Source organism: Aplysia californica, unplaced genomic scaffold, assembly GCF_000002075.1.
Source record: "Aplysia californica isolate F4 #8 unplaced genomic scaffold, AplCal3.0 scaffold00866, whole genome shotgun sequence".
In the NCBI taxonomy this organism is placed as follows: domain Eukaryota; kingdom Metazoa; phylum Mollusca; class Gastropoda; order Aplysiida; family Aplysiidae; genus Aplysia; species Aplysia californica.
Genome location: NW_004798136.1, coordinates 204,673 through 217,243, shown reverse-complemented (window position 1 = coordinate 217,243; position 12,571 = coordinate 204,673). Strand labels below are relative to the sequence as shown.

Here is a 12,571-nt window from a genome sequence, read left to right as displayed (position 1 = left end):
TCTCCTCTCTCTCTCTCTCTCTCTCTCTCTCTCTCTCTCTCTCTCTCTCTCTCGCTCGCTCTCGCTTTCTCTCTGTTCCCTTTTGTTTTTGTCTCGTGATCTTATTTTTTCTCTAGTTGACGTGCTTCATTTTTATTCTAACTAAACTAAAATAACTTTTGAGGTATCGACACCCTTCGGGTGGGTGGCTGGAGGCCCCAGTGGTAGGTCTACCTCTTCTTTTCTCTCCTTCTGTTATTCATCGATATCCGTCTGGCTTTTTCCACGTCTTTAAATGGCCATTTAAGTGCCGATGTACTTCTATATAATCCTGAAAATATGTACAATTGATTAAACTAGCTTATAATATTTGGAGATGCCCACTTTATCGATTTGATGGTTATACCAGAGGTAATACCCGACAACATTGAATTTAGTTTGTGTATGTCTGAGACCACATTCGCAGCTTTTAGTGATTTGTTTCAGGTAAAAGTAATCGTATGCTGCGTTTCGAACCAACATGTTAAAACGAAACGTAAATTATTAAGGGTCCTTTGATGTATGGTTAGAGGTTGCTACTGTTAGGTCCTACTTGTTCCGTTGTTTTTGTCCAGCAGTCTTTCACTTTCTTGGCCCTAAATACCCTTATTGTGTCAATGTACTTAGTCTTTACTAATGCAAAACAAAATTTATTTGGTTGCGTATGACGTCAAGGTCTGAGTTCCATTTAGTAAGTACCTCGCAATGGTCCGAAGGGACACCAGTTCTGTAAGTAATCAGACTAATGCTTTATAAAGAGTTTCTTTTCCTTAGTGGATGTAAGACGACGATATTCTCCCCTGCGTCGCAAGGAAAGGGAAGGATTACAGAGTTGATTATACACAAAAAACCCCCCAACCAAAACAACAGTGGCATAATTAGCTAGTTATGTTCTCTTTATTATTGTAAGGAAAAAGTAAAACAAATTCAAAAACAGTAGAGTGGCGTCTGTATTGTATTAGTAAACTGTTGCCTGCCGAGGTCGATTTCCACTCATAGAAGTCTGTTTCGTCGGGTGTCTCCCTCTTTCTGCCGGGATACTGTTCCTTGATCAGCCGAGGCAATCGAAGTCGAAGCAGCCCTCTTGTTAAATGGTTGAAATGGTGTTGATGGGGGCGTAAATCATTTACTATCCGTCAATCGAAGCTGTAATCTTTAAAACATTTTTTTTCTTGGAAGTGAGATAGTGTTAGCGTGTCCACTCCCTCGATATCGCTGTAAAGATAAACAGCGAGTTAATTTTGTAAAATCCACCAGCACCAACAAAAACTTTTTGACTTTTAAGTAAAGAAGACTAGAAGCACAAAAACTCTCTCATGGAGATACAGCTGACAACGCTATTTTGTTTAGTTCTCTCTCTCTCTCTCTCTCTCTCTCTCTCTCTCTCTCTCTCTCTCTCTCTCTCTCTCTCTCTCTCTCTCTCTCTCTCTCTCTCTCTCTCTCTTTCTCTCTCTCTCTGTGTGTGTGTGCGCTTGTTTGTTTGTGTTGTTGTTGTTGTTATTGTTGTTTGTACGAAATGTCGCCCACTGGTGAAAACAATTGGGAAGAGACAAAGATACAGTTTCTGAGACTCTTGAATTGAATAGACATAAAAGCCTTGAACGTCTATCTCACACCGGTAAAATTGAAGGCGAACGAGGCAGGGGTTGATCCTGAGCAACTTACTTGGAAAGCCTAAACGGTGACAAGGAAAATATCAGGATAATAAATCATTTTTGAGAGCATCCGAGTAAAGGAATGATTTGCGAACCATGATCACCAATGTCTGTCTCATATCTGGCACTTGAGGATGACAAAACGCCTCTACCGATCATGGGTTCTTAAAACAATTATAATGTCATTGATGAAATTGTCTCGCTCATGACTATATTATTGTTATGGCCGGACTCGATTGTTGGATGTGTTAATGGTCTGTCTCCAATAGACTACGCTGTGGGGCGGAGCGTTAGTGACTTCATTCAGTTATCGGATTCGTTTTGAGTTGAGCGATAAATATCAGTGACAACTCGCGATATCGCATGTCGTTCGCCTGACAGGGTTAACAGTGCACACGCAGAGGTAGAGAAAAGGACAGAATAGTTACCGTGAGCTTTTTGTACAAAGTTACAGCCATGCTTTTAAAGAGTAAATAAACGAAATGAGATGGTTGTTCAGTTGTCATGAACAGATTTTGACATAAAGATGAATGCTTATCATCTGCATAGTGCTACAATGCTCTGGAACCCTGACTCTGACTCGCCATCGTGGTACCAAAACAGTAACAGTCGATATAAAATTGTAAGCACCACTCACGTCTTCTTGACAGCACAAAGTAACAATAGCAACGTGTCTGAGCGTGTCATTTTCTATGCTGGGATGTTGCATCTCACTCAGCCTTGGTTTGCCTTGATAGACAGGACCGAAATAGCACGCCCCCTCTGTAGATGGAGGCGTAACAGATTTACAAATGTTACATTTAGACCTTATGTCCCTTTTACTTGCTCTGTGATGCATACAACGTAGACCGCCGTGCCTGTCCTGATTGTAATCTGATTCTTGCCTCATCTCATCGTTATCGTTTTGAGAATGCACGGAAGCCTCTCGTTCTGACTGATGCTCTGCTGTTCCGTTTATTTATTACGTGTGCATGCTAAGAAACGTTCGCTGTGCTGTATCTCGTATTCAGGCGTCTGCTCTTCTGGAGATGGATTATCGCTCTCAGCTGAGGTTGTGTCTTCTGGGAGTTTGATTTTGTCCCGCTCGTTCCTGACGTTGGATTATAGCACCCTTGTTTCTGTACGGTATCTAGTATGTGGGTGTGCTGCTTGCACTTGAAGGGTGTTATTGGGGGGAAATACTGGTAGGCCCTTCTTTTCCTTTTCTATATTATGTGTGTGTTTTTTTCTTCTTTTTTTTTCATGCACTAAATGCCAAATGCCTATTATTATGTCGATGAGCTCTGTGGAGATTGCTTCGCTCTCATCAGTATTGATCTTCAAAATGGAAACCCTGAAGATGTTAAGAAGGTTGATTGATGGGTCTCTGTGTGATCTCCTGTAACGGATCATTTCATGGGGCATTCTTTGATGTTGTATAGTCCTTCTTCTTCCTTTCTATATAACTTTCATCTTAGTCTGTTCCTGTGTGGATTCTGCCACGTTTTCACAGTGTCGCCTTAAACTGGAACAAATCAGGCTGTACAATATGACATGTGTTTTATAATTTTATTTTTCAGACGGTGGTCTTGAAAACTCCAACATCACCTCTGAGAGCTACACATCAGACCAATGGTAAGTGGTGCAGTGCTTGTTGTGTGTTGTGGTTAATTGTTTATAGGGGTTAGCGGGCTATGAGGTATTTACTTGTCGATGGTAGTTTTCTTCTTATCCATCTTTGTTGTTGTTGTTGTTGTTGTTGTTGTTGTTGTTGTTGTTGTTGTTGTTGTTGTTTCCCTGCCATGCTCTAAATGCTGGCCCGTAACACGTAATCTATTCTTCGGCTCTTAGATGACCTTAATTTGGTGCAAGTACCGTGAAACTCTTACTAAAACTAAATGCTGGCCGTTGCGTCTGTACTTGTCTCTCACTAGCTCGCAAATTTAAGCAATCAATTTCCCTTCTTCACGTTGTTTTGGGGATTGCTTGTTTGCGCCACTGGTAGGCATCACTTCTTTTCTTTCCTCTGTTATGTTTGTCCATCTTTCTTATTCCCTGCAGTAAATGACCGGTCTCGAGGCAATTTACTTCTTTTCACGCAAAGTTAAATATGGGTTGGCTGGTTGAAGGATGTTGCTGTTACGCAGACTCAATTTCCCTCTTGTCTATCGGGCATTAAATGATTTTTCCCCCATGTCTTCGAATGTTATCATGTCTATGGTTGAACGCCAGCATGTTTATACCGTAAACGCTCTAAATATATTTATGACAACGAATTACATTTCCTTTCATCCTAAAAGAGAACTATGGGTCACTTTCTCCGGTATATCTTATGATGTTTCAATGTACTTATGATTCTGACCCCCCGGGGCGGTGCCACTGGCTGAAGTGTCTTTAGGCCATTGCCAAAGGGGAGACATTTCTTGTTCTTATGAACAGTAGAATTGTAAATGGGCTGGTTCAACAATGTTATGCTCATAACTGTGCCTAAACTACAACAGGAAACTGCTGCTTTTTCTTTCCTAATCCATGCTATCGTCATTTTCCTCTACTTCTTTTGTATGTTTGTCACACTCTTGTGACTCGCTATTTCCGGGGTGCCTTGAAAGTCGAAACAGATTTTGTACTGTTGAAGCTAGAGAGATGAGCAGAGTAAGCCCGATTCCCTGTAAGGACTTCTCTGTTAACATCCACCCCTTCGCGCTCATATGACCTTATGCAGTTGCGAGCGCCTTAAAACCTCTACTAAAACAAATTATGATTCTGAAGTTTAAAAAAGATAATTTTATATTCTGCAAATTGTTTCTAACCCATCTTGGCATTTAATATTATACTCTATCGTCAACATTACTTGCCACGTCCATTCTTATAAACCTCTTGCTGTCAGCAGGTGTGACTTCTCTACATTATATCTTTTCTTTCCGTCTATTGTGTCTTCCTTGCTTTTCCTTACGCTAAATGGCCATTATCATATTGTTATCGAGATACCTCTGCTTACTCCAACCTTGAACTGAAGTGCTTGATGTTTTATAAAAACTCGCACTTGCCAAGCAAACCGTTGTAAGCAGGTGGTTGGGGGGTGCTCTGGTGTGGTTTACTCCTTCTTTCCTATCAAACATCTGTCGTCCTTAACTCTCCTCTTTTTTGTGTTTGTTACCCCCTTGTAACCATCTAATCTTCGGCACATATATGACTTTATTGTGTTGCAAGTGCCGTAAAACCCTTACAAAAAAAGAGAAAAATCTCTCTTCCTTTTTGTGTTTGTTGCTCTCTTGTTACACCTCTTAATCTTTTGGCACCGATATGACCTAATTGTGTTGCTAGTGCCGTATATAAGCCTTTACTACAGCAAAACAAACTATAGTAATGTTTTGTGTAAATTCTCTCCTAGGGCGGATCGGAATAGTCAGAATGCTGATTACAACAACAGAGGAGCAGAAGAGCAGGATATAGTGAGTGCTTCGTGGGACGGCCGGTCGGTCTTCTCACCGGTCGCTGTGCTATATTATTCATCCGTCTGTCTCCGTGTTTGTTCTGTCACGCATGAATCATTCGTCTCATCCCACACAATCGCATGCACATGCTAAAACACGCCCTTCTTAAAAAGGAAATGTCACCCCCCTTAAACGCCTCCAAGAGCATGCTTCATTATGCTTAGAAAGAAAATATGCGAAAATTCAGATTAAATGAAGCACAAGAAATAAGTATGGGAATGGAAATTTAATTCCCTTACAGTTCGTTTCCTGATAGCGGCTCTTTTTTCTGGAACTCCGTCTTCCCCTAAAGTGTACGGGAAAAGGGTTTATGTAGTATGCTTTTTGGGACACTTTCAATTGCAAGGCTCTACTCGTGTTGCTCTTCTGATGGGTTAAGCTGATGTTTCGAGGATGTGTCAGTTCAATGTTTCTGGCGTGCGACAATGACTTTATGTCCTTGGATTCACATGATCTACTAGCTCCAAGATATGCGATGTTTTGTGGAATTGTTAAATCGCTTTAGAAACATTTCCAATTGTCTCAATAAAAGAGGGGCAACTGCAGTTATTGACTATACAGTCAGTCAAGGGATACGGCCAATGAACAACGACTTGGAAGTAAGCTGTGTGAAAAGTAAGGAAACCAAGATCTCAGAAGAGAATCAAAACCCCATCTTAGAGGGGGCGACGGTGCCTCTCTGAGACGTTTCACACCCACAAATGCGCTTGGTGCATTTCTCTTGTTCATTCGGTCCCAAAATTTTAGACTTCACATTTTCATGACTTCACATCATTGTGTAATCTTTACGATTCCATTGAGTAACTGATTCGCATTTATTTTTCTGAATCTATGCATCTGTGCCTGTCAATTCGCGGTTCTGCATGTCATTAAGCATGCTTTCAGCTTCTGCTAGCATGCCTATGTTAATAATGGATTATGTTATTTATTTAAATTTTTTTTTTTTTAGTTCTCGTTTTACAGCGATGCCCGTTCATTTCTCAGGTTCACTTCTCAGAGATGTCGTCGGTCAAGTCGAGGTTTGAGGGGGAGCCCGAGCCACCCCCTCGCGCCCAGGTTGATATCCAGCAGGAAGTTTTGTCCGCCGAGGGCGGGGTATACGAGAGCGAGCCCCAGGCCTTCACCCAGTGGCAGAACGAAGAAGAGGAAGAGGAAGGGGTGCACGAGAGTGTGCCCGTCCGCCGGGACGATGTGGCCCGCGAGGCCGATAAGGATATGACGGCCGACCTGCCCGCTGTGGGCACCGCGTCTAGCATCAGGGCCAAATTCCTGAGTGGTCAAGTAGAGAACAGCAACGAGCCGCGCAACAGGAGGGAGATCACCCCGCCGGCCCATGGGACGGGTGGAGAGTTCGTGTCCGAGCCCCGGACCGTCGTAGAGAAGTACGAGGGGAAAGCCGAGGCCGGAGTGTTCGAGTCGGAGCCCCAGGCCAACCCCGAGGTGGTCACGTCGTACTCCGCGCAGGAGGAGGTGCTGCCTGAGCAGGGATTTGCCCGGAATGTCGCAGCCCGCTTCAAGGATCTGGAGAAGAACCAGAGCACGCCGTCCTCGTCTGGAAAGAGGGAGATCACCCCGGACCGCTCCGGACAGGTGGAGTATGTGTCGGAGCCGCGTGGACAGGTGGAACACTACGAAGGCAAGGCCGATTCCGGCGTGTTCGAGTCGGAGCCTCAGTACAACCCGGACGTGGTGCGCTCTGGAGAAGACCTGGAGGAGCAGCTGCCCGAGCGGGGTATGGCCAGGAACATCGCCAGCAAGTTCCGCCAGATCAGCACGGACAACTCGCAGTACTCGAGCCCGCGAGGCAAGAGGGAGATCACCCCGGACAGATCGGGCCGCGTGGAGTACGTCAGCGAGCCCAGGGGACATGTGGAGCAGTATGAGGCGCGCGTGGATGCTGGTGTGTTTGAAAACCAGCCAGCGGAAGACCCAAATGTTGTCAAATCAGACACATCGGTAAGCCAATCTGAGGTAACAACAGGCTCGTTTTTTCCTTCCTCCTCGGTGTCGTTCGCTGTTCCTGATGCATGGATGGACTCACATCTACTTTCTGACCAGCTTGCGTCTAACATTACTTCTTTTTTCTTTATTTTGTCACGTTCTTTGACTTTGCTGAAACAGGAGATTATTGTATAGATTTACCTCATCGTTTCAATTGTCAGGAGTATGACACATTAAGTTCTTATTTTTCTAAGTGATCATTCGCACTAGGAAGTAGATGTTTGGGAAAACAAGCAGGATTATACTATAAAGATACTGGTTACTTAGTTATACACCCCCCCCACCCTGCCCCCTTTTCTTCTCCCGGTGGGGTGAGATGATAATAAATAGACAAACTGCGCAACACCAGGTAGCACCTGTAATGGTTGATTGATGGTCGTGAACTTCTATGCTCTGGGTTACATGTTTGTTGTGTGTTTTAATGTGTCTTTCTAAAAAAAGTTTCTTGATTCTTTATTCTTTTAACTATACTCTCCCCAAATGGCCAACTCTAAATATATCTATTCATATGTAGGTTTATGGGGTTTAAGTGGTGCGAAAGTAAGTAACAATATCAAACGGGCAAAGTTTCTGTCGGTATTTCCGCATTTCGCACGATTGCACCGGTGATTTTTGTTCTCACAAACTCAATAACCAACTGTCTTGTCCCAAGACTTACATGCAATGAATTGACCCTTTTTTAATATCTGTTGACATTTCATTAACAAATTTAAACCCCTAACCAATGGCATTCGCTTTCCTTATCCATAGATATATATGAGTTTAATGTTAATGAAGTAACGGCTTATTGATTGTTTTTAAAGATAAACAGGTTCTGTTTTTTTTTTCTTTCGAAAACCGATAATCTTTTGAGTTGTAAATTATGAATCAGCGTTACACTGAGGTTCATGAATACTGTGTTTTACCGTTTTGTCACAGGGAACGTATATTCTGCAAAAAGGAGAAAACGTTTTTAATTAAATGTGTCGATAACTCCTAGTCTGCATTAGATTTAGATTGTTTATCGAAATTGTTAGTTTGATTGATGGATGAATGAAAAATCAGCCATGGAACACAACCTTTTAAGAAAAATCCTTTGGTTATGTTCAGTAGGGTACTCAGAAAATATATATCATGTAGACCTGTATTGAAAATTGTTAAAGGGTATTTCTTTGGTTACCTTTTTAAAATAAAGAATAGTGACCGCCTTTTTAATAGGGAAACACCAGAAGGCATTTGGTTCGTTTTAGTTCCCCCCCCCCCCCCCCGCAGTTTTGGGGGAGAGAAATGGGGGTGATTGGTGTTGTTCTTGTGTTTGGTGAATTTTGTTCTCGTGAATCCTGTATCAGTTGAATATTCAAAGTGTCTGTTCCTCATGTTAGGGACAAAGGAACCAGTGGCAAGAATCAGAGGTATTTTAATGAGGAAAAGGGATTTCCCCTTTGTTGACTCTGTAATTGTTTTCTACGAACGTAATTCCAAAACAATAAATGAGAAAATGTTGTGAAAACATATTCTGTTCTCTTCCAGTGGAATTAACAGACCAGATAGTGATAGGCGTTAATCTTGCCCTGCCCCCTCAGGCTGTCTTTTTGTATTTTCTCCCCACCCTATCGACGTGATTTCCTCTGGTGTTGTTTGTGACTTCCTCCTTTGTCTATTCCGTGCCCTGTGGGTTTTTGTGGAAGCTTTTTTTTTTATTTAAAAAAAAAAAAGTTTTGGTATGTTTTTGTTCTCTCGAGTGGAAAAGCAATGCGTTATTGTCTGCATTAGATTTGTCGTTATTGCTGAGTTGTTCTGTAGACTGGTTAAAAACCCTCCACATCCTGACTATTTTCAGAGGATGTAAACTTATTTACCCCGCTCCCCCCCCCCCTTTTTTTCCCCCCACCCACCCCCCTCTTTTTTCATTCCCACCCCATCTTCTTCAAGGAAAAAACCCAACCAGAGTTAATGTTTTTGCCCATGGTCATTGTTCCAGGAGATCGTTTCTTATATCTGGTGTCTCAATAAGGCTTAATAATATAGTTTGTCTGGACCTGAAAATGTGAAATGCCGTTAGCTTAAATTTTGAATAGTTTTTGTCATATTTGTCACTCTTAAATGTACTCTCCTCTTTTTATCCAGTCACTTCTGCTACTTTTTCTCATTTTGTTTTGTCACCCTATTGTTGTGTCAGTATTTAATTTCTAGCTGTAGTGTTGCTACTTTCAGTGTAATCTCAATATGAAATGGCATGATTGTTGGAGGAGTTGAGGCTGTTTATTGCTATCTATTTACTGCTCATCTCCTTTTCTCTGAATGTTGTAAGGTACTGTATTTACATTTTCTAGGGGTTCTAACAAATTTTTAGAGAAAAGTGTATTTTGTTTCTTTTCCATTTGGTTAAGCATGTAGTTGGAGGGGGAGTTTGATTATTTGTTTGATTTTTTTTTCAGTTGTTGGTTTTTGGGAGGGGCGTGGATTGTGCAAAGCTTTTTCTGAGTGCAAACTACTGAAATAAAAGTCTGTGTACATAATCTCTAACAGGGTTTGAAGTTGCCATGTACTATGGTCTGTTGTCCTTGAACTAAATTTGATGTTTCATTTGACGTATTACTATCATGAGTTGAATTACTCACCAATTATATTTGAGCTTGCCTCTTTATGTTTCAAATGAAGTTAAGGAGTTAACAGTGGTTGTGTTGCTGCTGCTGTCCACAGGCGGACGATTATGTCCCTGAGCGCGGCTTTGCCAGGAACGTGGCTGCCAAGTTCCGCGAGCTGGAGAGTACCGCCAAGTCCCCTCCGCTGTCCCCCGGCAGGAGGAAGGAGTTCACCCCGCCGAGAGAAGATGCCGGGGCCCGCCAGTCTGGCGTCTACGAGAGCACCCCGGAGGTCAAGGCCGAGGTGGTCCACTCTGGCGACATGCAGGAAGAAGCCCTGCCCGAGCGCGGCACGGCCCGCAACATGGCGCAGCGTTTCCGCCAGATGGAGAGCGAGAGCCGCACCCCGGGCTCCCCGCGCGCCAAGAAGGAGTTCACCCCGCCGCCCGCCGAGTCTGGCGTGTTTGAAAGCCAGCCGCAGCAGTTCCAGGCCGACTACAACCGGCCCCCCGAGTCGGGCATCATCGAGAACCAGCCGGTAGAGCGCGATGACGTGGTCCGCGGCTCTGAGCCCCCCAAGCACGAGGAGGAGTTGCCCGAGAGGGGTTTCGCGCGCAATCTGGTCAGTCGCTGGAAGCAGATGGAGTCTCAGAGTGCCCAGGCCACCTCTCCCGGATCGGCGGGCAGGGTCAAGGAGTTCACGCCACCCCGTGAGGAGCCCAGAATAGCTCAGCAGAGGTACGGCCAAAACAAGGCCACTGTTTGTGTGTTTGTGTGTGTATGTGTATTGTGTATGCGTAGTGCAGTGTGTGTGTGTGTGTGTGTGTGTGTGTGTGTGTGTGTGTGTGTGTGTGTGTGTGTGTGTGTGTGTGTGTGTGTGTGTGTGTGTGTGTGTGTGGGTGTGGGTGTTTGTGTGTGTGTGTGTGTGAGTGGGTGTTTGTGTGTGTGTGTGTGTATGCGTGTGTGTGTGTGTGAGTGGGTGTTTGTGTGTGTGTGTGTTTGTGTGTATGTGTGTGTGTGTGTGTGTGTGTGTGTGTGTGTGTGTGTGTGTGTGTGTGTGTGCACTCCTCAATTGGTTTGTTTTGTCCATGTGTAGATAAAAAAATATATGCCAAAAAAAAAAAGGAATGTCTGTAGCTTTTTTTGAGTCTGAGAAAGGACTTTAAAATATCTATGTCTAGTTTATACATAGATATGGCAAGAGAAGTAATTTTAAGTTCAGAATAACTATTAATTTTATCAGAGTAGTTTGAAGTCATGCCCATGTAAAAATCGTAAATTTTTTTTTAAAAGGTGGAACAAATTTTAAAACAGTGTTGTTAGAGGTACTTAAATATACCTTCATCTTTATTATCAGTTTGACTGTCTTAAAAGAAGTGTTGATAGGGAAATTATTTTTCTGAAATGAGAAAACGCTACGCAGCACGGACACATCATAATTATGTTTAGGGACTTGATAGTTCTTGCGGTGTATTTTACTTTACGAACTTTTAAGTTTTACGCTTGAAGTTAAAAGGTGATTTTTGGGGGGAGTATTTGGGTTTGATACACCGTACTATTTTTCAAAATGCTGGCTACTTTCAGGAAGTCTCCGCGCACCCCCATGTCCCCCACGGGACAGATGGACAACGGCTCAGTGCACCCCTCGGAGCTGCCCGGCCAGTACCAGCCGCAGAACGAACCATCTGTGTTTGAGTCCCAGCCAGAGCACCTTCCGGACGTGGTGAGAGAGGAGGACACCGACTGGGCCGAGGGCATGCCCAAGAAGGACACTGCCAAGAAGATGCTCGCCAGGTTCCAGCAGATCCAAGCCGAGGCCAAGAAGGAGCAGCCCAAGCCTGTGTCTCGCAAGGTAGGTCAGGCTTCTATCCTCTCCTCAGCCTCTACTTCTCTCACCACTCATCTCACTGTTCTGGTACTGCTGCCCGTGGCTGGAGAACAGTTGTGATGTACTGGAGACATATATAGACATTATCCTCTTTTTTTTTACATAGTGTTGATACTATAATTAGCAGTAGATCAGTTTTTTCCCCTCTCTGTATGGGTTTTTGAAGTCCCTTCGTTAATGGGGTTCTGATAGAAAATATGACGGGTTTAGACAATAGATGGAAGGATTTTCAATATATAGACTAGTAAGTCATCTGTGGGATGCTTATTTCTTTATGAACTCTGCCCAGTAGCATTTGGACTACATTGGATGATGTTTTTACAAAATTGTATTGAGTCTTTAAGAGGGCACCGTTTTATGGTGCTTCCATGATTTGGGGGTCTGTATTTAGACAGTTGCACTTTGTGGACGTTTGACTGCCTTTATGACGTCTGCTTTTGAATGCAGTTATAAGCAGTTTGCTTGTGGAACTGCTGCTGACACTTTTCCCGCAGTGTTTCTTTCTCTCAAGTGTACTTTGTGTAAAGTATAATATTCTCTCTCTATGTCTGCATGACGCTCACTCAGATAACCATCTTCCTAGCCTGTACCTTTTTATATATCTTTTGGGTGAAATATATACACCTTGAAGATTTTCTTTTATTGTCTGTTCTTGAGCGTCTTGAAAATTGCATGTGTAGCAGTGTAAAAGGAAAGGCGCAACTCATGTGTCATTTCAGAGGAGTGCAAGGGAAATAATTCAAAATACTACCAGAATGTAAATTATAGGAAGAGTGATATTTCTTAGCAGTTTCAAAGGGGAGATAACACTGATGAAGCTTCAGTGATTTCGAATACAATATTGGGGTTATGTCCGTGAATTAACTTGGAAACTGGAAAAGATAAGGTGACGCGTATTTCTACCGGGCTTGGCTAAGAATGAGATTTATAGCACATCACAAAGAAATATATGGACAAAGGGGGTGGGGGGTG

The 12,571-nt window shown here is 43.2% G+C and overlaps 1 protein-coding gene across 4 annotated transcripts in view; it reads left to right on the top strand.

Annotated features, from left to right (window-relative positions):
* LOC101856472 overlaps positions 1-12,571 on the top strand; it is a gene marked incomplete at its 5' end in the record, with an annotated part of 80,142 nt that overhangs the window by 27,497 nt on the left and 40,074 nt on the right. For 3 of the 4 annotated variants that reach the window (XM_035972824.1, XM_035972823.1, XM_035972822.1), the window contains 5 exon segments: positions 3,233-3,287; positions 5,044-5,104; positions 6,131-7,117; positions 9,830-10,449; positions 11,296-11,563. In XM_035972824.1, coding sequence (XP_035828717.1) covers positions 3,233-3,287; positions 5,044-5,104; positions 6,131-7,117; positions 9,830-10,449; positions 11,296-11,563 — 1,991 coding nt within the window. 4 annotated transcript variants of the gene reach the window in all.